The following is a 20,192-nucleotide window of genomic DNA, read 5'->3' on the forward strand; positions in this document are numbered from 1 at the left end:
CGCTGGAGGAACCAGTCTGGGTGACGTATCAGAAGGGCCTGCCCATCTCTGGGAAGCTGGGACCACTTTGCATTAGGGTGGCCTCAGCTTCTGGTTCACTGTGTACAGAAAAGGCACCAAGACTGACTTCCCATGGCCATGCCCTTGCTCTCGAGGTCACACTGACTCTGAGTGGCCAGAGAGGGCACGAGAGGGGGTGGAGGACCAAGGGACAGCAGCCAAGCAGACAGCAGTCACCAGGAGTGGGGTACACACACTCAGCACAGCCCGGGCTCGGGCGGGGCCCGTCCTGCCAGGTGAGCGCGGGAACGGGGACACTGGTCTCCAGGAAGCTGTCCCCGTGGGGGAGAGGGGCCAGGGGGCCGCCCTCCAAGACCAACTCTGGGTTTCTCTGCACGGTCTCGACTGGAGGCAGACGGGAAGAGAGCAGAGAGGACAAGAACAGACACTCAAGTGGCCGTCTGCACGTGCTGACACAAACAGGGCTCCTCAGACCAGGACACCACGACGACGGTGACGACAAGAGGCCAGGATGCACACTGGAGCAAGGGGTGGGCCGTTCCCTCCCACACTCCCGGCCAGCGCTGGGCCGGCTGCCTCCCACAACGGGCCCCGTCTACAACGCCTCAAGCCTGCAGAAGGCCTGAAAGTCCTTCCCCGTTGGGTTGGAGGCCCTAGGCAGCGGGGAAGGGGATGCGGCCCTGGCTGTTGCTGGGAACCCCTTGGCAGGTTTTGGCAGGCACAAGTCCCTCTTGCCCCACAGGGACCAGGAAGCATGGCTGCATCTGCACCTCCTCAAGTGTTTACTTGGAACAGATGTCCGCTGGGGACAGGTGTCTGGCGCTGCTTCCCTCTGGGAAGGCCCACAGTGTGTTGGGGGCGATACCACAGCAGTTATAGGTCCCCCCATCCTCCCGTCCTGGGGAGCCTCACCCAGCAGTGTGGAGCAGCCGTCCCCCAGCGGGTAGCGCTGGTATCGGGGGATGCTGAAGGGTGGCAGGGTGTGGAAGCGCCGCTCCAGCAGCGGTTCTAGGCGGGAGGCTGAAGGGTCCGCAGGGTGGAAGAGGTTGTACACTTGCTGGCAGGCTGGCCGCAGCTGGAAAACTGGGAGGGGAGGGCGCAGAGAAAGGAGACTTTGGGTAGTGGGTGGGGGCCCGGGGCCCCGACTTTGCCGTGTGTGTGTGTGTGTGTGTGTGTGTGTGTGTGTGTGTGTGTGGTTTTTTTAATCCATTTGGGATCTCTGTGGACCACTGTCCCTTTATTAATAAAGATAATATTTTTTGAGACAGGGTCTCACTGTGTAGCCCCTGCTCATACTGAACTGCAGCTCTTCCGGCCTCGGCCTCCCAGGGGCTGGGATTACAAGTATGTACCATCACGCCCAGTTCCAATTCTTTTAGTTGGAAAAAGGATAGTGACACCGGTAAGAACCAGTTTGGCACTGAGAGGACATGTTAAGGAAGCAGAGTGGAGGGCTCTTTCAGCCCAGGATCCCTGCGGGGCTCCACGCGCATCTTCAGCTGGGTGTCAGGCACACAGGCTGACGTCACCCCCGCCCTCCCAGTGCATGCCCCTTCCTAGGCTGCAGCCTGGCACTGTGAGGAAGGCTTGAGCGGCAAGCAGGTGCCTTCCCTGGGAATCAGGCGCCTCCCTTCTAAGCCACACCCACAGGAGCACACTAAGCTTTCTGAACTTGGTCTTTTCGCACTAGCATGGGTAAAAGTTTCTCCTTGTCGTTCCTCAGGGTGGCAGGGGATCGATCCCACAGAACGGTCTTTGCATGGTGTGAGAATCTGTGAGACTTCTCTGAGCCAGGAGGGTGGCCCCTATCCTGCAGGGGACAGCTGCCCCCGGGGAGTGTGCTCAGTTGTCAAGTCCCTTAGGGCGGAGGCTTTCCCTCACCCACAGGGCCGCTGCTGCGCTGCGGAAGAGAAGGAGCCGGGGCATTGGCGGGGCCCTGAGTCTAAGGCCTTCATTTTAATCTGGCTCCACAGTTCACCAGCTCTTAGCTTGTCTAAGCTCCTCTGAGGCTGTTTCTCTTCTGCCACTGGGGACACAGCAGTTACTGTGGGGATCACGTGCACCTCTGGGGTTGTGCTGGCTAATCCTGGCAAGGGCCAGGGATTTCTGGGATGGTAGGAGACCACCCTGCTGCCCATCTCTACAGACTGTGAGGCACTGTGGCTTCATCTGTCCCTCTGGGTGGACCCCACACCAGAGACGGGATCTGTTTGATCTGACCTCTCTGACCTCTCCACCCCTGCTGTGTGTCCCCTCTGCTTCTGGGGACCTCAGAGGTATAAAGCGGCAGGTTCAGGGGATGGGCGGGTGACTGAGCTGCTGGAGAGGCAGGGAAGGGCAGTGGCCCTTGATGGGCAGAGATGTTGAAAGGGCTGGCATGTGACCATGGCCTTGCGACTGGCCCGTGGAGGCCCCTGTCCAGTTCACGTAGCCTGTCCTATCCCTGTAGGCCTCTCACCGTCCAGGGAGGGGATGACCGTTTTCCTCAAGGCTAAGACTAGCCCCAGTGGGCACCCGAAGAGGAAGAGGTCGGCGATCTCGAAGTCGAACTTGCCCAGGGCTCCGGCACCGTCCAGCATCGTGGAACTGCTTGAGCGGCGCGAGCTGGTCTCGTTCCTCAGCACGCTGGCGTGGAGGCTGCAGTGGGGGATGTGCAGGTCACCCAGGGTCAGGCTGGGTCCCACGGACCCTTAGGGACTGAGCCCTGCGCTGTCACTCCTAGTGGCCGTGGGTCAGAACTCTGCAGGGGAGCCCACTTCCCTCGAGATGCCCCTGACGGGATCATGCCGCCTGACTCCTCCTCACTCCCATCCTCAGGACCCGCTGTTTCCAGTGGCTGAGGGCGGCCCTTGTTGTGTACAGGACCACAGCAGCGGTGAGCCAGCCGGGAAGGGTTCCAAACAGGAACTCCCGAACACCCCACACATGTCCGTGTGGACTGGTGAAGGAGCGCCCTGGCTTTTCCGTGCCGGGCCTTCCTCCTCCTAAGGAGAACCCCAAACCGTACCTGGACAGAAAGGCCTGGTGCTGCTGGATGGTGTCCAGCTCATAGGTGGAGGAATCGCTCCTTTTGCGGGGCAGCTGCCTTCTGGGGTCCTCGGTGCCATTGCTGCGGGGGATGTCAATGTTGCTGCGGCTCAGGTGCCGACTGCTCTCCAGGCTGGAGCCTCCGCCACCGCCACCGCCACCGCCACCGCCACCGCCACCGGAGCAGTGTGCTGCATTCACCAGGATGCCCGGGGACAGCAGGTCAGCGTCCTGGAATGGCCATGGAGGCTCACTGCCAGGTGGTCCCCAGCCTAGGCCCTTCTTCAGCATCCTGTGAGACCCTCCCTCCTGACTCCAGGCCCTGCGGGCCACTGCCCAGCTGCAGGCTTCTCACCCAACCAGAGGGGAAAGTCTTGTCTCCCACTGCCCCTCAGACTACTGGCTAAGTCCTAGCAGCCTTCACTCCAGGACTGCTTGGCACTCAGTCATCTCTCCCGGGTGGTGGCCCGTCTACAGCAGGAAGACCCTGGTCAGACAAAGAGGAGAACAGGGTGTGCCCATCTCACTTCCTAGGGCCAGAGCCGTTCCACGCAACGTAGACCCGGTGTGTGAAGCCACGTGCTCTCCTGGGCTCCAAGACATTGCAACGGTTCTCCAGACCCCAAGCTCTAGCCTGCTACCTGTGCTCACCCACACCAGCAACCTCTGTCCTTCCCATCTGTCTCCTGGGGGATACTGAGGCACACTTTCAGCTCTTTTGGGCTGCTGTTGACCTGGCCTTGGGTATTTTCCTTTACTTAGTCTGAGACCCAGGGCATGTGCTCTCCATGTCTCTGCTAACCCTCTCGTCTGCTGCTCCGGAGGGGAACTCTTGCTGGGCCTCATGGGTTTGGACATTGTTGGGTGGACAGAATGGACAGAGCTTGGATTGTGGTGTCCAAGTCAGTTCCTCAGGGTTCTGGCTGGGCACGTGTTGCTTGTGGGACACAACACAGGCCATCTGATAGCTTGGTGGCCTACAGCAGGACAGGCGGCCAGTCTCCATGGTCTACCAGAGACGGCAGGCCTTCGTGGAGGTTTGGGAACGGCCCACCCTCTGCCCCTGCTCAGGTACCTGCATGCTGACCACACTGCCCCGGCGACTGCTGCTTTGACTCTCCGACACTGGCTGGCCACTGTAGCATAAGGCATCGAATGCCAGGATGCCCCCAACACAATCTCCAATCAGGCAGACCTGGGGACAAAACGGCAGAGGCCGGAGTCTTCACCGTGCTTGCTGGGCTGCTAACTGGGAAAAGCGTCCCCCACTCCCTGCATCCTGCCCCTCTGGCTAGCCCACCCCAAAAGGTCTCTCCCAACCCCCTGCCACCACTCACCTGTCCACTGAAGGTCACACCTTCCTGGGACTTGATGAAGTCTCCATAGGCCAGGTTGGCCCTCTGAATCACTGTAGCCACTGCCTCCTGGTACTGGGGTGAAGAGGTGGCCAGCAGGGGCAGGGCAGCCAGGGGGATGTGGTCCTGGCTGCTAGACAGACAGCCCTCATCGTGGCCGTAGGGGCTGAGGCTGGGGGGAGGGGCTGGGTCAGCAGAGGGCAGGTAGACTCAGATTGACCCAAAGGCCCTTCCCTGATCTGGAAAGCAGGCCAAACAGCTTACTGCCCCAAAGTACTCATGGAGACGCTCCCAGGGAGGCCTTGAGCAGGCTCTGAGGGCCAGGGCCATTGGGTAGACTCACATGCCAAGGCAGGCCACTCTACAGACTTGAACATGAACTCAGCCTGGAGATGGTGCTCCTGGAATCTGAACTAATCTTGTCTGCACAGGCTCCACTGCCTCCAGGCTGAGGGGGACGGATGCTGGGAAAGGGGAAGTCTGGACAGAGGACCTAACTCTTGGGGAGTCACGTAACGCTCGGGGCCAGAGGTGGGGACAAATTGTGGCTGCTTCTCCCTGTGGGGGCATGATGGGCGTTGGCAGGCACATGCCACTCACTTGGAGACAAGGGCGAAGGCTTCCGCACAGATGGGCGGGCAGGGCACCAGGCGGATGGCTAGGTGGCCTAGAGCACTGGGGTAGTGCACACGCATGACGGTGTCGAACACATTGGTGATGGTATTGGTGTCGCCCTGCTTGGAGCTGGGGTCCCCAGCTCCAGTGTCCAGGATGGTGCCTCCATGCAGCACCAGCAGCAGCACGTGAATCTTGGAGGGTGGCGCGGCTAGTGGCTGGCTCACCTCATCCTGCATGGGCAGTGGTGGGCATGAATGTCTTGCCAGGCCCCCAGGTACCCTAGTCTTTTGTTTCTGTGGTGTTGGGAATTGAATTTAGGACCTCATACATATGTGATGGGCAAACGTTCTACTTCTGGGCTAAATCCCCAGCCTGAGGGAGCTGGTTTTTGGTTATCTGGTTATGGGGTCTGGATTTACTGCCTCAGCCTTTCTCTTGGACCCCTGCAAGGACCAGAGACCGGAGGAGGCGGTGTAGCCTGACCAGAGTCACAGCAGACTCAGGGACGGGTATCTTCTGGAGAAACCACCCCAGTTCTACCTTCCTCGGGGTCTTAGGCAGCAGCTTCTGCTTGGGCAACCCAGGCCTCTGGATGCTTGCTGCATGTCTGCTTTTAGGTATAGCTTGGACTTGGCCCAAACAGTCAGGCCACGCTGGCCCAGGGCACAGGGGTCACTAGGAGTGGCCAAGGCTAGCGAAGTCGTCTAGATCTGAGGTCTCTACTGTCACTCAGCCCAGAGCCCCCTGTCACTTCTGGAATCCAGGACCAAGGTCCTCAAAGGCAGAGGGATCCTGGCAGAGGCAAGGTGCTTGCACACGATAGCAGGAAAGGAGGGCTGAGTCATGAACCTCACTTCCTACTGGCCAGGCCCGCTACGAAGCCCGAGTGAGGCCCTGGATAATGCACAGCTCTGCACAGGGGTGCAGCAGGGGTGCAGAGCTACTCCTTTCCTAGACAAGGGAGTAGGCTGGAGAGGCCCAGGCACTGGTCATATGGCTCATCAGCACCCGAAGCTCCTGTGAGTTCTCCTGGCAGCCCAGGCTGCGGCCCCTGTCCCCAGAGGCACGTCCCTGAATGCCCACTGAGTTCCAGGGACGTGTCTGAGAATGACCACTGGCTTCTATCTGTTACACCACGTTATGTCCGGGGGTGTGGGGCTAGGTGGGGGAGAGAGACCGTGGAAGAGATGCCCATCTGGGGCTTGCTCTCCTTCAGAGGCTGGGGTATGAACAACTGCACATACAGGGACGGCCCCCCACAGGCTGGCCGGGCAGAGGGGATGGTGGCCACTCCTGTTAGGATCAAGGCCAGGGGCTTCTCCACTACAGCGAGCACAAGGTTATGGAAGAAGTATCTATAGCAGCCTGTCAGCTCCTGGATAAGGGGGTGCAGTCCAGCTGTGCCTTGTTACCCAAGGGTGGTGGGGTGTTGAGATTATTCCCTGTGCACTTATCTGGCTGGACTACTCACTGGCTACCCTTCATGGACCCCTACCAGCCCAGAAACAGCTTTCTTCACATCCAGCCTAAAAGAGGAACTCCCCTTTCCCTGAACTCTAGTGGGAACAGAGCTCACAAGAGTAGTGAAGCCAGCTATGGAGAGTCAGGGCAACTCCCAGCCAGTGTCTCCATGAAGGAAGGTTCCGGTTTGGGGACAGTATGGGCAGAAGGGTCTGACTGAGGATGGCAGTGCCCAGAATCAGTGCTGGGGTCCTCCGAGTGCACATCCCAAGGCAGATCCTGAGCCTCAGGCTCCGCCCCTCTCCTGGGACAGTCAGAGCTGTGTGCGCTGAGTCGGAAGGACCTCTGCTTGCTTTGTTGTTTGCGAACATTCAGCAGCAACTGACCGACGTTCCCTTCACCTACGACCCCTTCTAGAAAAGTGTACCTCCACCTCAGACCTCAAAGGAGAAGACCCCAGAAGGGGAAGAGGTGTGCCTGCCTCTCCCAGGCCCTCCCTCCAGGGAGAGCAGAGTTCCCATGGAGGTGCTATCTCGACCTTGGGCGGCCTGGGAACAGACCAGGGCATGATTGCGACCACGGCATGGGACAGCCCTGGCCCGGCCTGGCCTCCTGCCCCAGTGCAAACAGCTCTGACGGCCTGCAGGTAGAAGGGGCGCGAGCTCCGCAAAGAAGCCCCCGAGTGGACACAGGCTCCTCATAAAGACGGCTTTATTGGACACGCTGAGTTCTGCCTGCCCCACGGGCCACAGCCACGTCACTTCTGCCTAGGTGGCTTTCGCTTCCTTTCCTTGCTTCCTTTTCTCTTCAAGTGCCACGGCAGGGATGGGAACGTGCTGAAGGTCTTATGTTTTTTCTGGAATTTACAAGGGTCTCATTTCACTTCCCCAAAGGAGGAGCTTGCTGAAGGTTTTCCTGGAGGCTGTCTGCTGGCCCTGGTTCTCAGGAGCATCACAGAGATGGGACTAGCTGGTGTCTCCACAGAAATGTGGCAAGGGAAGGGACCCTCTGGTGAGTGTCTGGCTAGGTGTGGATGGGAGGCCCTGGGGAGCTCTGCCTGGTAGCCTGCACTCAGCCCTCAGCCCCTCCCCCACAGCCTTAGTCCCTGGTGTCCAGCACACCCACCTCGATGATGTTCAGCTGCTCCACACTGGAGGCCACCCTGAACTCGGGGTCACTCTGGTGGTACAGACCATCTGCAACACAGAAGCCACACTAACTGCTGGTGCTATGGACACCTGGCAGCCAAAAGGGAGCCCTGGCCCAGGAGTCCCGCAAGCCCCTGGGTCCCGCCACTGTGTGAGGACTGGGTAAGACAGGAGTGGACGGCACCCTCACACCCTCTCCCCGGGCTCGTTACCCTGTTGGTCCTCAGGCTCGGGATTCTCCATTTTGTCCATGAGGTCATTGGAGTTCCACTTCGTGATGTCCTTGGGGAATCCTTCCTCTTTGTACGGGTCCTCTGGGGGAGGAAGGAGGACTTCAGTGGGGACTGAGGATGCACTGGCCTTCCCGTGTTCCCGGAGCCCACAAGCTCAGTGTTCCCAACTCTGTCTTCTCAACAGGGCAGCCAAACAGCTGCAGACCACCTAGCCTTCTTTCCCCATCACATAAAACTCCCTACTCCACACCATTTTAAAGTGGCATTTAGTATATTCATTATGCTGTGCGGACATCACCGCTATCTAATTCCAAAATATTCTCTTCCCCTTGACTGGAAACTCTATGCTGGATCACAGGTAGTCAGGCACCACAGCAGAACGAGTTCTCCTCCAGGCCTTTGCCTATCCTGGACATTTTCAGTGGACACAGTCCTACACTACGTGGTCTCCGTGTGTGACTGTCCTCAGGGCTCCGTGCTGTTGAGGTTTGTCTGCCCACAGGGTATGGTGGTGTCTCCTTCCCTTTATGGATCTACCCTAGCCTTTGTTTATCTGTTCACAACTGATGCTGTTTAATGTCCAGAAAGACACAGCTCAGTGAGGACGCGCTCTGAACAGGTCACCCAGGACTGGACTCTCATTTCTGCTTGTCCAGAACTCCCAGGGCCAGCCGGGCAGCTGCCTGGCCCAGGCGCACGCTGGCCTTCTCCTCCTTGGGCTGAGGATGGGCTCCTGGGCAGGATCTGAGAAGCCTGCCGCCTGCCATCTGTGCCTTTCCCCTACGTCTTTTTAACACTAGGTATTTTTCCTCTTTCAAGGATAAAGAGCCAGCTGGGAGGGGTGGGGTACCAAAGACACCCTCCTCCATTCTTGTCAAGTGCAGAGGTCCCTGTGACCCTTTTCTAGGTTGTCTAACGCCAGGACAAGCCAAGCATCTCCTTTTTTTATTGGACACTGACTCCCCCAGAGCTCCCCTGTAGGTATGGCTAGCCAGGTCATTAGATGCCACATGTGGGCAGCTCCTCTGCTCCTCCCAGCTATGGTGGCGAACAAGAGAGCTTGCTGTTGAGCTGTGGGCATGTTCCCACTGTTCTGACTTCTACCATGCTCTGGAGCTGGCGGGGCTGCCGGCATGCAGTTGGATCCATCTTTCTTTCTGGGCCTGCCTGCTGGCCCTTCTGACTTCTTTGAAAGCATCTTTGTGGTTGGTCCCACGCGAGCAAGCAAGCGAGCGAGCGAGCGAGACAGTGCTTGCATTTCCGGCACAGGTGAGCAATTGGCTGTGTGCTCATAGAGCTTATTTTGCCATTAGTGGGAAAATGGGAAGTTCATCTAATTTCTGCTTATTGCTTTTTCTAAAGTGTCTACATTAGATGCATATTAATTTGCATTAATTTAATGAAGAAAAGCAACAGCACACAATAAAGCAAGCACAAAAATTGAGGATGCTGTAAGTCATACTTTTTTAATGGAGATAAATTAATCTGGGGAAGGCTCTGGTAGAACTGTGTGTCATTTATGAGGTGGGGTAGGTATGGCTATGTAGGTATACATAGAGCTCTGTAGGTAGGCATGGGTGAAGAACCTACCTATTCCTGCTCAAGAGAACGGCACCCTCCCTCCTCCTATGCCCTGAGTCCCGACTTATAATTAAGTCCCTAGACTCAAGTGAGGTGGCTTCCCAGTGACCTCATCTCATTCTGGGTTCTCCCCCAAGCCCGAGGCTGTCCCCTGTGACAGTGTAGGTACAGGTCCCAGGGACAGTCCAGTGACGGGTGCTTCACACCTTTAACAATTCTTTGCATCTGGCCCAAGGAGCCACCCCAGGCTGCAGGAGCTGCCCGCCTACCTTGTGCATCAAAGAACTCTTCTTCTGAGCCCTCATCCGAGTCCCTGGCGATGCTCTGCATTCTCCACTCTGAGATGCTGTGTCGGGAGGGGCTGGCTGCAAGGCAAACCCCTCAGGTGACAGTCTGGCCTGCAGAGGAAGGCTCTGCTGAGCCCGTCACAGCAGGCAGGGAGTTGTGATGGCAACTTGGAGGGCTAAGTGGGCATCACCGGAAAAGTTCACTATAGACAGAGGTTAAGAAACTAGGGGCTGATGGCCAGGGCCCACCTGGGGAGAACTGTCTGGCCCTTTCAAGGGGAGGGGCACTCTGCTGCCTTGTCCAGGGAGAGCTCAGGCATGTGAGCTCAGAGGAGCCCTGAAATGTGGCCACAGCAGGGCTGACCAAGAGCGCTGGCTGCAGGACAACAGGGAGGGACGGAAGACTAAGGTACTGGCTCATCGCATTCCAGTGCCGTCAGCCTAGGGCCAGGCGCACTGGGCCGGGAAGGCGCATCGCAGGAGCATACTGGCTGCACAGGGGAGACCTTGTCGTCCAGGATCTGATATCTCGAAGCTGTCTCCTCTCTCTGGGGGGCTGCCCAGAATCACAGTCACAGACTGCCTGGGGCTTACGGGTAAGTCTGGGGGTGCTGCTTGGAAGAGGCAGCTTCCCTTCATGGTGAAGCCCCACCTGGTACCAATTAGAACGTGAAAGACTCCACAGAGTTAGCTCCGCTGTGTCCGGAGGAGAGAGCCAGAGCTACAAGGACACAGCAGGGACATGTCCACCCTGGAAACTGGAAAGGGGGGCCTTGCATCAAAAGGCAGGAACCCCAACTCACCTCCCCGCTTGGAGGACCGTGAGGACTTGGAGGAGGTGGACCACTGCTTCTTCAGGCCCCGCCCCCGGGACTCCCCATTGCTGCTGCTGGGCTCACAGGGGGCTCCGGATGCCTGCTCCTGAACAGTGCTCTCCTTGCAGAGCTCCAGTGCTCCTCCATCCTCCGCAAACTGGGCCATCTTTCGGGACAGCATGAGCTGCACTTCTCTTTCCAGTTCTCGGATGTTCTCCATGCTCAGCCCATACCACTCATCCTGCCAGCACCAGGCCTGCTGGTGAGCCCGCACCATCACCCGCCGCAGGCCTGCAGAGCCAGAGGACAGAGGTGGGTCCACCCTGTACAGAGCAGAGGACAGACAGAGACCGTGTGCCCTGTGCACAGAGCCAGAGGACAGAGGTGGGTTTACGGCAGAGACCGTGTGCCCTGTGCACAGAGCCAGAGGACAGAGGTGTGTGCCCTGTGCACAGAGCCAGAGGACAGAGGTGGCTGGCAGAGACAGCAGAGACCGTGTGCCCTGTGCACAGAGCCAGAGACAGAGGTGGGCCAGAGAGCACAGAGAGGACAGAGTACGGCAGAGACCAGCACAGAGCCAGAGGACAGATGGCAGAGACCGTGTGCCCTGTGCACAGAGCCAGAGGACAGAGGTGGGTTACGGCAGAGACCGTGTGCCCTGTGCACAGAGCCAGAGGACAGAGGTGGGTTAGGCAGAGACGTGTGCCTGGCACAGAGCCAGAGGACAGAGGTGGGTTTACGGCAGAGACCGTGTGCCCTGTCGCACAGAGCCAGAGGACAGAGGTGGGCTTAGGCAGAGACCGTGTGCCCTGCGCACAGAGCCAGAGGACAGAGGTGGGCTTGCGGCAGAGACTGTGCCCTGCGCACAGCTGTAGGTCAGCTAGAGTCACTGCTCGTCTGTGTCTCAGTTCTTCTGTTGCCAACCTAGAGAACTGGCTCCCAAATGGCCTTGGGGGCTCACCTACAGGGCAAGGCTTGTTAAGTAGAGGCTCTAGCCAGAAGCCACAGCTCACTGGAGGGGCTTCATGCCCCAGGGAGAAGTGTCCTGTACTTCCCAAGAGTCTCCTGTTGAATTTCCCACAGAGGATCAGATTTAAAAAGGGGTCAGATTCTGTCTGTCTGTCTGTCTGTCTGTCTCTCTCTCTCCCTCTGTGTGTGTGTGTGTGTGTGTGTGTGTTGTGCCTGTGTGTGTGTATGAAAGCCTGAGGTCAACGCTGGGTCTCTTTCCTCTACTAGTGTTCCACCTTATTGTTTTGAAGCAGGACCCTTCATTGAACCTAGAATTTGCTGATCTGGCTAGACTGGGTGCCAGCCAGTGCCAGGAATTCTTCTGTCTCTGCGCCCCCGGCACTTGGTTTATAGGCATACACTACGGCTGGTTTATGTGGGATCAAACCTCAGGTCCGCATGGTTTGGTGGCAAGCACGTTACTCACTGAGCCAGGGTCCTTTACCCAGCCCTGATCCTTCTTTAAAAAAAGAAAAGAAAAGAAAAAGCTGGATGCAGTACCACAGCAATCCTAGCACATGGGACATGGAGGCAGGAGCTCAAGGTCATAAAGACATCCTTGGCTAATGCTGAGTTGGAGGCAAACTTGAGTCACATGAGACCCTGCTTCAAAACAAAACAAAAACAACCAACCAACCAATCAACCAACCAACCACAAACCAAACACCCAAAACAGGAACTAGGGAGTGAGAAAGCCCAGTGGGTCAGACACTCGATGCCAAGCCTGACAGCGGGATTCAGTCCCTGGAACCCACACTGGAGAGGGAAGGAAGGCTGTCCTCTGACCTCAGCAGCACTGGCTGCTCTTCCAAAAGATCAGAGTTCAGTTCCCAGCACCCATATCAGGCTGCTCACGACCACCTGTAACTGGCTCCGTGAGATCCAATACCCTCATTCGGCCTCCACAGGTATCTGCACTCACATGCACATTCACACACACACACACACACACACACACACACACACACACACACACACACACACACACCAGACACACACACACACATACAGAGACACACAAATGGAATTTTAAAAAAGCATCAAAGGAAGTAAAACATTAATGTCCACACCACCCAGCAAAGGAAAGTAGTGTTGGGGTTCTTCAAAAACTCCTCTCTACCTAAAAGCACAATGTTTTATGTTTGTTGGTTGCGGTCTCTGGGTTGAGTGTGCAGATGTGTCCCCTACAGTGTGTTGGAATGGTCTGGCGGGTGATCTTTACATGTATGTGCTGTGCTGTGTGTTTTCTGCCATATGCTTCTCTGGCGAGTCTCACACTCTTACGTGGCTCTGGGTGTGGGGTTTGCTGCGGCACAGCATTGATGCATTTGAAACCCTGGTTTATTTAGTCCTTTTCCTGCTACTGGACTTTTGACTTATACGTATAATTTTTCTTTTTCTTTCTTTCTTTTCTTTTTTTTTTTTTTTTTTTTTGTTTTTTAGACAAGGTTTCTCTGTGTAGCCCTGGCTGTTCTAGAACTCACTCTGTAGACCAGGCTGTCCTCGAACTCAAGGAGATTCACCTGCCTCTGCCTCCTGAGTGCTGGGATTAAAACTGTGTGCCACCACTGCCCAGCTAATTTTTCTGTTTCGTGGCTCTGAACATTCTGACATGTACATGAGTTTTTGCAGGGGACATCCTTGAGAGGAGTGATGGCTGGTTCTCAGGGCACGCCTCCTCTGCTTTCTTAGAGAACTCTGGGCAGCCTTCCAAGAGGCTCGGCTCTGGCACAGCTTCAGGCTTTACCCCCTCCTCCCTCTCATGCCCCATGCTTCCTTTCCTGATTCACAGTCATTCTGAGAGGCCAGCTCTGGAGACTTCTGCTCACCCATGGAGCGGGATGGTGTGCTCCTTCAGCCAGGGCTGACGGTATCCACTGTTCACCCCTGAGGGCGGGCTCAGATATAATACTAGCTGGTCTCGGTTTCCTTTCCTGGGCCCACAGTCTACTCCAACCCAACAGGGAAAGGCTTCCCCGCGGGCTGGCTGGGAGGGAAGGGACACTGCACTATAGAGAGGGTTGGGCACAAAGGAGGCAGATAGAGTTCTGGGAGTTCCTTCTTCCCGACCGCTCGTCAGTCACTGATGTTCACAGTGCTCAGACAGGGCTGCGTCTCGTCCGTCTGCAGCTCGGCACTGCAAGACCCACCCCAAAGCAGCTCTGCAGAATGACTACCATGACACCCACGTCCCAGATGAGGACAGTGGGGCTCAGAGAGGCAACGCTGATGGCTGCTATGGCAGTGTGGGGACTGCATGTCACAGCTGTCCTAACGACCGAATCCTCGCCCTCCCTTCTGAAGAGAGGGCTACGTTTAGGAAGCTGGCTCCTTAGGGTTTTGCCAGAATCTCAGGGGCTATATGGGGACAGGGGGCTCACAGAGCCTGGGAAGCACGATCTCCGGGACCAGAAGCCCCACATGGGTCATATGGGGCGGACTAGAGTAAAGGGTAGGACAGCTAGCAAGGCTGGAGAAAGGAAAGGGCCAGGGTAGCCCAGTCCCCCCAGCTCTCACGCTGCCCGTGAGAGGAGGCTCCCGTTTCAGAAGGGTCAGACTACAAACAGGAGGGGAAGGCCCAGAGGCGTGGGCAGGCTGACTAATATCCAGGCTGCCTCTCCAAGCCTGTCGAGTCAGGGATGTGGGAAGGTCGTAAGGAGGTTGCCTGGGTCAGTCTCAGCTAACATGGGTCAGAGAGACTGGAGGGGTGTGTCCCACCCTTCTCCTGCCCCGCTCCTGAACGGGCACGGGCTCCGTAGGAGCCTGCTGGAAAAGGAGCGGGAGATGAGCTGGTGAAGCTCTCCCATGCTGTACAGAGCCATCGAGGCTGCCGTTCCAGGTGGGGGGCCCCCTGCTCAGAGCCCAGCTGCCGACAGCACAGCCGCTGTCCACCAGCTCCAGCATCCGTGCTGAATGGGGCTGTCTGGGGAACCTCCACCGCCAGTGCAGCCAGTGTCTGTTCTGGCTTCAGTCTATGTGTGGGGAGGGCTTTGGTTCATCCTCTATAAACAGGGCAACAGTGCCCCTATCATGGGTAATCATGAGTCAATGTCACAGGGGTGTCGATGTTGTCAATGGTGTGCCTCTATTCATGCCTAAAGTCCATCTCCCTTGTTTGTGGTGTCTTCCTAGATGCTCCTGTGGGGTCATGAGTCTAGGGCTCCAAGGGAAGAGAAGAGGAGCCTTGGACAGCATCCCTTGGCTAAGAGCTCCCAGGCATCTGTTGGTCCACCTGTTCCTCGGACACCTGCTCTGGGAAGGCCACGTGGGTGTGAAGGGCACCGTGTCTGAGCCACTCTGCCATCTGGGACTTCCAGCCTGTGAGGAGGCAGAGCTATGGACTAGCTAGGGTCTGGACCTCCTCAGGTAGAGGAAAGACAAGCATGGGAGCCAGAGGCCCCAGTGGCAGAAGGGGGGCTTCTGGCTTGAGTGGGGTGCAGGCTACACTATCAGATACCAGTCAGGTCAGGAAGGTCTGGGCAATGCATGGGGCATCTGCATGGACAGCAGGCACACTGGTCAGGGATGGCCCAGACAAGAGTGGGAAAAGGAGCCGGGCACAGGCATTGGGGTCTGTGGTGGCTGTTCTTGGTTCTTAACATGACTACATCTGGAATTAACTAAAGTCCAAGCAGTTGGGCCCATCTGTGAGAGACTGTTATTGATTGGATTGTTTGAGGTAGGAAGACCCACCCTAAATTGGGGCCACATCTTCTGGTGGCAGCCTATATAAAGGGCATAGAAGAAGGAAGCTTTTGCTCCTTTTCTGCTTGCCCTCACTGTCACTGGTAAGTCTAGTTCTTCACTGATATTAGAGCCTACTTTTTCTGGAGTCCAGTGTATCCTGAAGACCAGGTGAGACATCCAGCTTCATGGACCAAACAACTAACTACTGGATTCTTGGACTTTTCATCAGGAGACAGTCAGTGTTGGAATACTTGGACCACAGCCTGTACACCACTCAAATAAATCCTGTTTGTTCTCTCTCTCTCCCTCCCTCTCTGTGTATCAGTTCCACTTTTCTAGGGAACCCCGACTTAATACAGGGTCGTCTTTTAGGAGTCAAGTGTAAGCACACAATCACGGCACATGGAGAATGGAGGCAGACAGGCAGGCCCCCCCCCCACCGCTGCACACTCACCTGTGTCATGGATGAATCTCTCAATCTTGGACTGCATGCCCCAGTAACGGAACTCCACCTTGCAGAGCTTGTAGGCGCACATGATGGGGAGGAGCCGCTTCTTGTACTCCTGGATCCAGTTGTCAGACAGCGGCCCCCGGCGAGTCTTGACCGACTGGAATATCTTGGGGTCTTCTTCTGTCTTATACTCATTGGGAGGTACAGGATCCTTGACGATGTCGATGATGTCTATGGGGACACCCTGTGAGTGGTCATGTCTACCCCAATTCTATCCACCCTTTCCAGGACTCATCGTGTATGATGCTGTGTGTGTGTGTGTGTGTGTGTGTGTGTGTGTGTGTGTGTGTGTGTGTGTGTGTGTAGGATGAGGTTTCTGGTAACTCCCTGACTGCCAGCCCAGAGCCTTTCCTGTATGTGTGTAACTGGGGTTGACCCTAAGGCCTCACACATGCTAGATAAATGCTCTATTGCTGAGCTACATCACCAACCCTATCCTTACTTTTTATTTTAAGACAAGGTCATATACTAAGTTGTCCAGGTGGCTTCATCTCGGCCTGTACTACCTGGCCTGGTTCTTGTAACTCTTCTGAAGTCAGCTTGACGCCATGGTCCATGTGTGGATGTAAATGAGCCAGTGAGCCAAGGAGACCATGGAAAGAAAATTCCCATGAAGAATATGGGGTAGGGAAGGGCAGACCAGGGTGAGAAATCTTTCCAGAGTAGGGTGGCATTTTGGCCACAGGAGTAGAACTGGGAGGCTCAGGTGGCCCACGTAGCACTGGTACTGGACTGGGTTGAGATCTTGGGGAACCCCTGGGATGCCTGCTGAGGGCAGGGGACTATTGTGGAGGTGACGGAGAATCAGGAGGCAATGGTCCTTTCTCACTAGACTAGGCTCCTGGATAGTGCCTAAGCAAGTAGACTTGGGCCAGAGATTACCCTCCAGAAGAGGGTGCAGAACTGTGTTAGGCCCTCAGATGTGTTTTGTTTGACATTTTGTTAAATATTGTATCAATGTTTAAGAATTGGGGAATTTCACATGAAAATCTCTATCTCTGATTTCTCTATAAAAAGATTTAGCCGGGCATGGTGGTGTATACTTTTAATCCCAGCACTCGGGAGGCAGAGGCAGTCGGATCTCTGTGAGTTCGAGGCCAGTCAGGACTACCTAGTGAGACACTGTCTAAAACAAAATAAGCTTAACAAATGGAGACAGTTTCCTGCACAGCCACATCAGCCAGAGAGCAAAGGAGCAAAGGCCACCATCACTCCAGTCACAGATGCCTTAATAAGGGCCAGCCCACCCTAGGCAGGGGGTTCACAATCGGCTGGTAGCCGGACAGCACCCAAGAGTACACACGCACACTTACAGGGAGGGGAAGCTGACAGACTTGGCATGCACATCAAGCACATGGAAGCCTGCCCTGCTGCCCTCTGTCCCCCGACACCCCACCTAAGAATCTAACCTACTCTCAGGATGAGATCAGGCAAGGGCAGAGGGCCAGAGTTAGAGTGGCCTGGGGCGGGAACGCCGCCCACTGGGCTTCAGCCTTCATGCTCACCTGTTATCAGCTGGTTCTTTTCCACAGGAGTCAGACTGAACACATTATTGTTTTCCCCAGTATCAGTCTTATAAAAGGTTTCAATGTCAATGGAGAACTTCTCCACAAAGGGACAGGTGAACCTGAGAGAAAGAACATCCATCAGGACCAGACTCTGGAGGGACTGTGACTAGCTGGCAGCCTGTTGGGCCACACTGGAGAGAAAGTAAGGTGGACAGGTGGTGTGGTCGATTGAATAAGGATGGCCCCCACAGGCTCACAGACTTGGTCCCTAGCTGATGGAACTGTTTGGGAAGGATCAGGAGGTGTGGCCTGGCTGGAGGAGGTGTGTCACTGGGGGGTGGGCTTGGAGGTGTCAAAAGTGCATGCCATTCCCAGATAGTGCTCTGCTTCTCTGCTTCGTGCTTGTGGAGAAGGTGTGAGCTCTCGGCTACTGCTCCAGCACCACAGCTGCCTGCCTGCTGCCATGCTCCCTGCCGTGATGGTCAGGGACTCATCCTCTGCACTGTAGGCCCCAATGAGCTCTTTCTTCTATAAATTGCCTTGGTCATGGTGTCTATTCACAGCAGTAGAAATGGAACTAAGATAGACGGGTGTGACCGTCACGTCTATTTCCTATAATACCATCTTGTCCTAAGAGTAGCCAGGCTAGCTTGGGGAGAGAGATGGGGATGAGAGTTGTTGAACTCCCCTGGCGGCTTCCAGCAGCCTCACATCTGGCATCCACGTGAGTGTGGTGTGGGGGAATACATGCACAGCCACAGTGGCAGTGTGCCATGGAGTCAGTGGGTCTGGGCAGACACTCCTGGCACATGACACCAAAAGAAACCCACTCTGACAACAGAACAGCTCCTCTCTGGGATAGAGAAGAGCTCTCTGAAATCCAAAACTAGCTCTCAGCATTTTCCAGGTACGGGGTTTGTGGGGAGGAAGCCCTGGAAGGCTAAAGGCCCTTGCTCAGTGAGAGCTAGCCCTGAGGGGAAAGAGGGAAGATCCTCTGCTGGGGTTCTGAGGAAAGCCTTGCTTACCGTAGGATGCATTAAACATTGCTATAGAAGCTGAGAGTCTCAGAGCTGGGAGACCTTGGACCATCTGGTCTACCTTCAGCTCACACTTCTTCCCCGCAGGCTGTCACCGCGCATGGGAACTTAGTGAATGTTCCCTCCCTGACCTTTCCTAGATGCCAGCCCTGGTTAGATCCCTGCTCTCATGACCTCCATTGGCATTTCTGGGGGGCAGGCACACGGGGGCATCTGTCCCCTTCCTGCATATGACCACCTGTGAACCACTAGGGAACATGTGTGAGGCGGAGTTTGATGTTTTTAGGGGTGCAGGGGTTGAGCCTGCCAGGAGAGTACCTGGACACATGCTCAGGAGTTCCCCTAGCAGATGGCATGCTGAGGGGGTAGAGGCAGGCACACCTGGTTCGGGTGTAGGGGTAGGCGTTCCAGGACTCCTCCACCACCCGCAAAGCTGCCTTGGGCAAGATGGAGCGGAACCAGCCAGGGATGTGCATGCCCACATGATACACCTTGTGGGTGTACTGCCCAGAGCCACCAGGGCCGTCCGTGTAGGGCCGGTTCTCCAGGATCTCCACGCCACTGCCTTGTCCGTGGGTCTCATTGCGACTTTTCTTCTACGGGGGAAAAACATGTTGATGAGAAGAGGCTCAGAGGACTGAGGACAGGAAAGGTCTGCGGCCTTGGGGCTGGCTCTCTGTGTCATTTCAGGACACCCCAGCCTCCTAAATCTACACTGTGGCTCTATGAGCCCCAAGCCTCCTGATGGAAGTGAACAGAGTCCTGGGTTTCCTCTTTAAGTGCATGTATTGAAAGCACAAAGCATCTGTTTTGACTCCTATCTATCCTAGGACTGAGCATTCCCAAGATGCCCACTTTCCCCCTCTTCCTCTTCTTCCTCCTCCCTGTCTTTGAGACAGGGTCTCTGGCTGACCTGAACTTCCTATGTAGACCAGGCTGGCCTTAAACTTGAACTTACTTGATCTGCCTGCCTCTGCCTCCTGAGTGCTGGGGTTAAAGGTGAGCACTGCCACATCTGGTCTCTCTCTCCCTTCCTTCCTTCCTTTTCTCTCTCTCTCTTTTTTTTCTTTTTGAGACAAGGTCACTGTGTAGCCCAGGATGGTCCTGATCTGCATTTCCCCTGACTCAGCCTCCTACTGGGATTACAAGTATGTCCCCTCACACCAGTGTTGAATGCCTCCTTTCCTGCTTCTGCTCAGTTTTGTACTGTTTGTTCCAGCCACAATAATTAGGCAATAAAAAGAAATAATAAGAAGCATCCAAACTGGAAACAAAAAAAGTAAATCATTTTAGTTTGTTGAGGACATAATCTTTATATGGAAAACTCTAAAGAATTCTCCTTAAATCTCTTAGGCTTAATTAAATGAATTCAGCAAAGCTTTGGAACACAAAATCAACACAGCAAGCTGAAGAACACAAAAAGGGAACTGGTTGCATTTACAACAGCATTTGCAAGAACAAACAAGAATACATTTAAACAGAGAGGTGAAAACTTGTACACCAAAGAGCACAGACCCAAAAGAAATTAAAGACCTGCACAACTGGAAAATGTCCTCCCTTCATAGGTTAGAAGACTACGTTCTGTTAAGACAACAATCACCCCCAAAGAAGCCCACAGGACCTGCACTAGCCAGCAAAATTCTAGTCTTTTTTTTTTTTTTTTTTTTTTTTTTTTTTTAGGAACAGCAAATGGATGCTACAATTTATATGTTACTGCCAGAGACCCCAGACATCTGAAAACAACAACAACAACTAAAGCAAGCTGGAATCTCATACCTCCCTCTCTCACACAAAACCTTATACTTGAATGCCACATTACTCACAACAGCCAGAAGGTGGAAACAGTCCGTCCATCTGACCACCGCTGAAGAAAGGGCACCCTGGACTGGGGAGAC

The 20,192-nt window shown here is 55.5% G+C and overlaps 1 protein-coding gene across 13 annotated transcripts in view; it reads right to left on the reverse strand.

Annotated features, from left to right (window-relative positions):
• Pitpnm2 (phosphatidylinositol transfer protein membrane associated 2) overlaps positions 1-20,192 on the reverse strand; it is a 133,557-nt gene that overhangs the window by 7,512 nt on the left and 105,853 nt on the right. For 8 of the 13 annotated variants that reach the window (XM_028885818.2, XM_028885809.2, XM_028885812.2 and 5 more), the window contains 14 exons: positions 18,679-18,893; positions 17,258-17,379; positions 15,696-15,923; positions 10,535-10,837; positions 9,714-9,809; positions 7,843-7,944; positions 7,608-7,678; positions 5,004-5,251; positions 4,386-4,575; positions 4,124-4,243; positions 3,029-3,279; positions 2,480-2,658; positions 934-1,104; positions 256-405 (listed from right to left, as the gene is read on the reverse strand). In XM_028885818.2, coding sequence (XP_028741651.1) covers positions 256-405; positions 934-1,104; positions 2,480-2,658; positions 3,029-3,279; positions 4,124-4,243; positions 4,386-4,575; positions 5,004-5,251; positions 7,608-7,678; positions 7,843-7,944; positions 9,714-9,809; positions 10,535-10,837; positions 15,696-15,923; positions 17,258-17,379; positions 18,679-18,893 — 2,446 coding nt within the window. Of the gene's footprint in view, positions 1-255; positions 406-933; positions 1,105-2,479; positions 2,659-3,028; positions 3,280-3,403; positions 3,536-4,123; positions 4,244-4,385; positions 4,576-5,003; positions 5,252-7,150; positions 7,339-7,607; positions 7,679-7,842; positions 7,945-9,713; positions 9,810-10,534; positions 10,838-15,695; positions 15,924-17,257; positions 17,380-18,678; positions 18,894-20,192 lie in introns of those variants that run through there. The other 5 variants (XM_028885817.2, XM_028885819.2, XM_037198735.1 and 2 more) reach the window with 4 other exon arrangements.

The sequence above is a fragment of the Peromyscus leucopus genome, chromosome 23, assembly GCF_004664715.2.
Source record: "Peromyscus leucopus breed LL Stock chromosome 23, UCI_PerLeu_2.1, whole genome shotgun sequence".
In the NCBI taxonomy this organism is placed as follows: Eukaryota; Metazoa; Chordata; class Mammalia; order Rodentia; family Cricetidae; genus Peromyscus; species Peromyscus leucopus.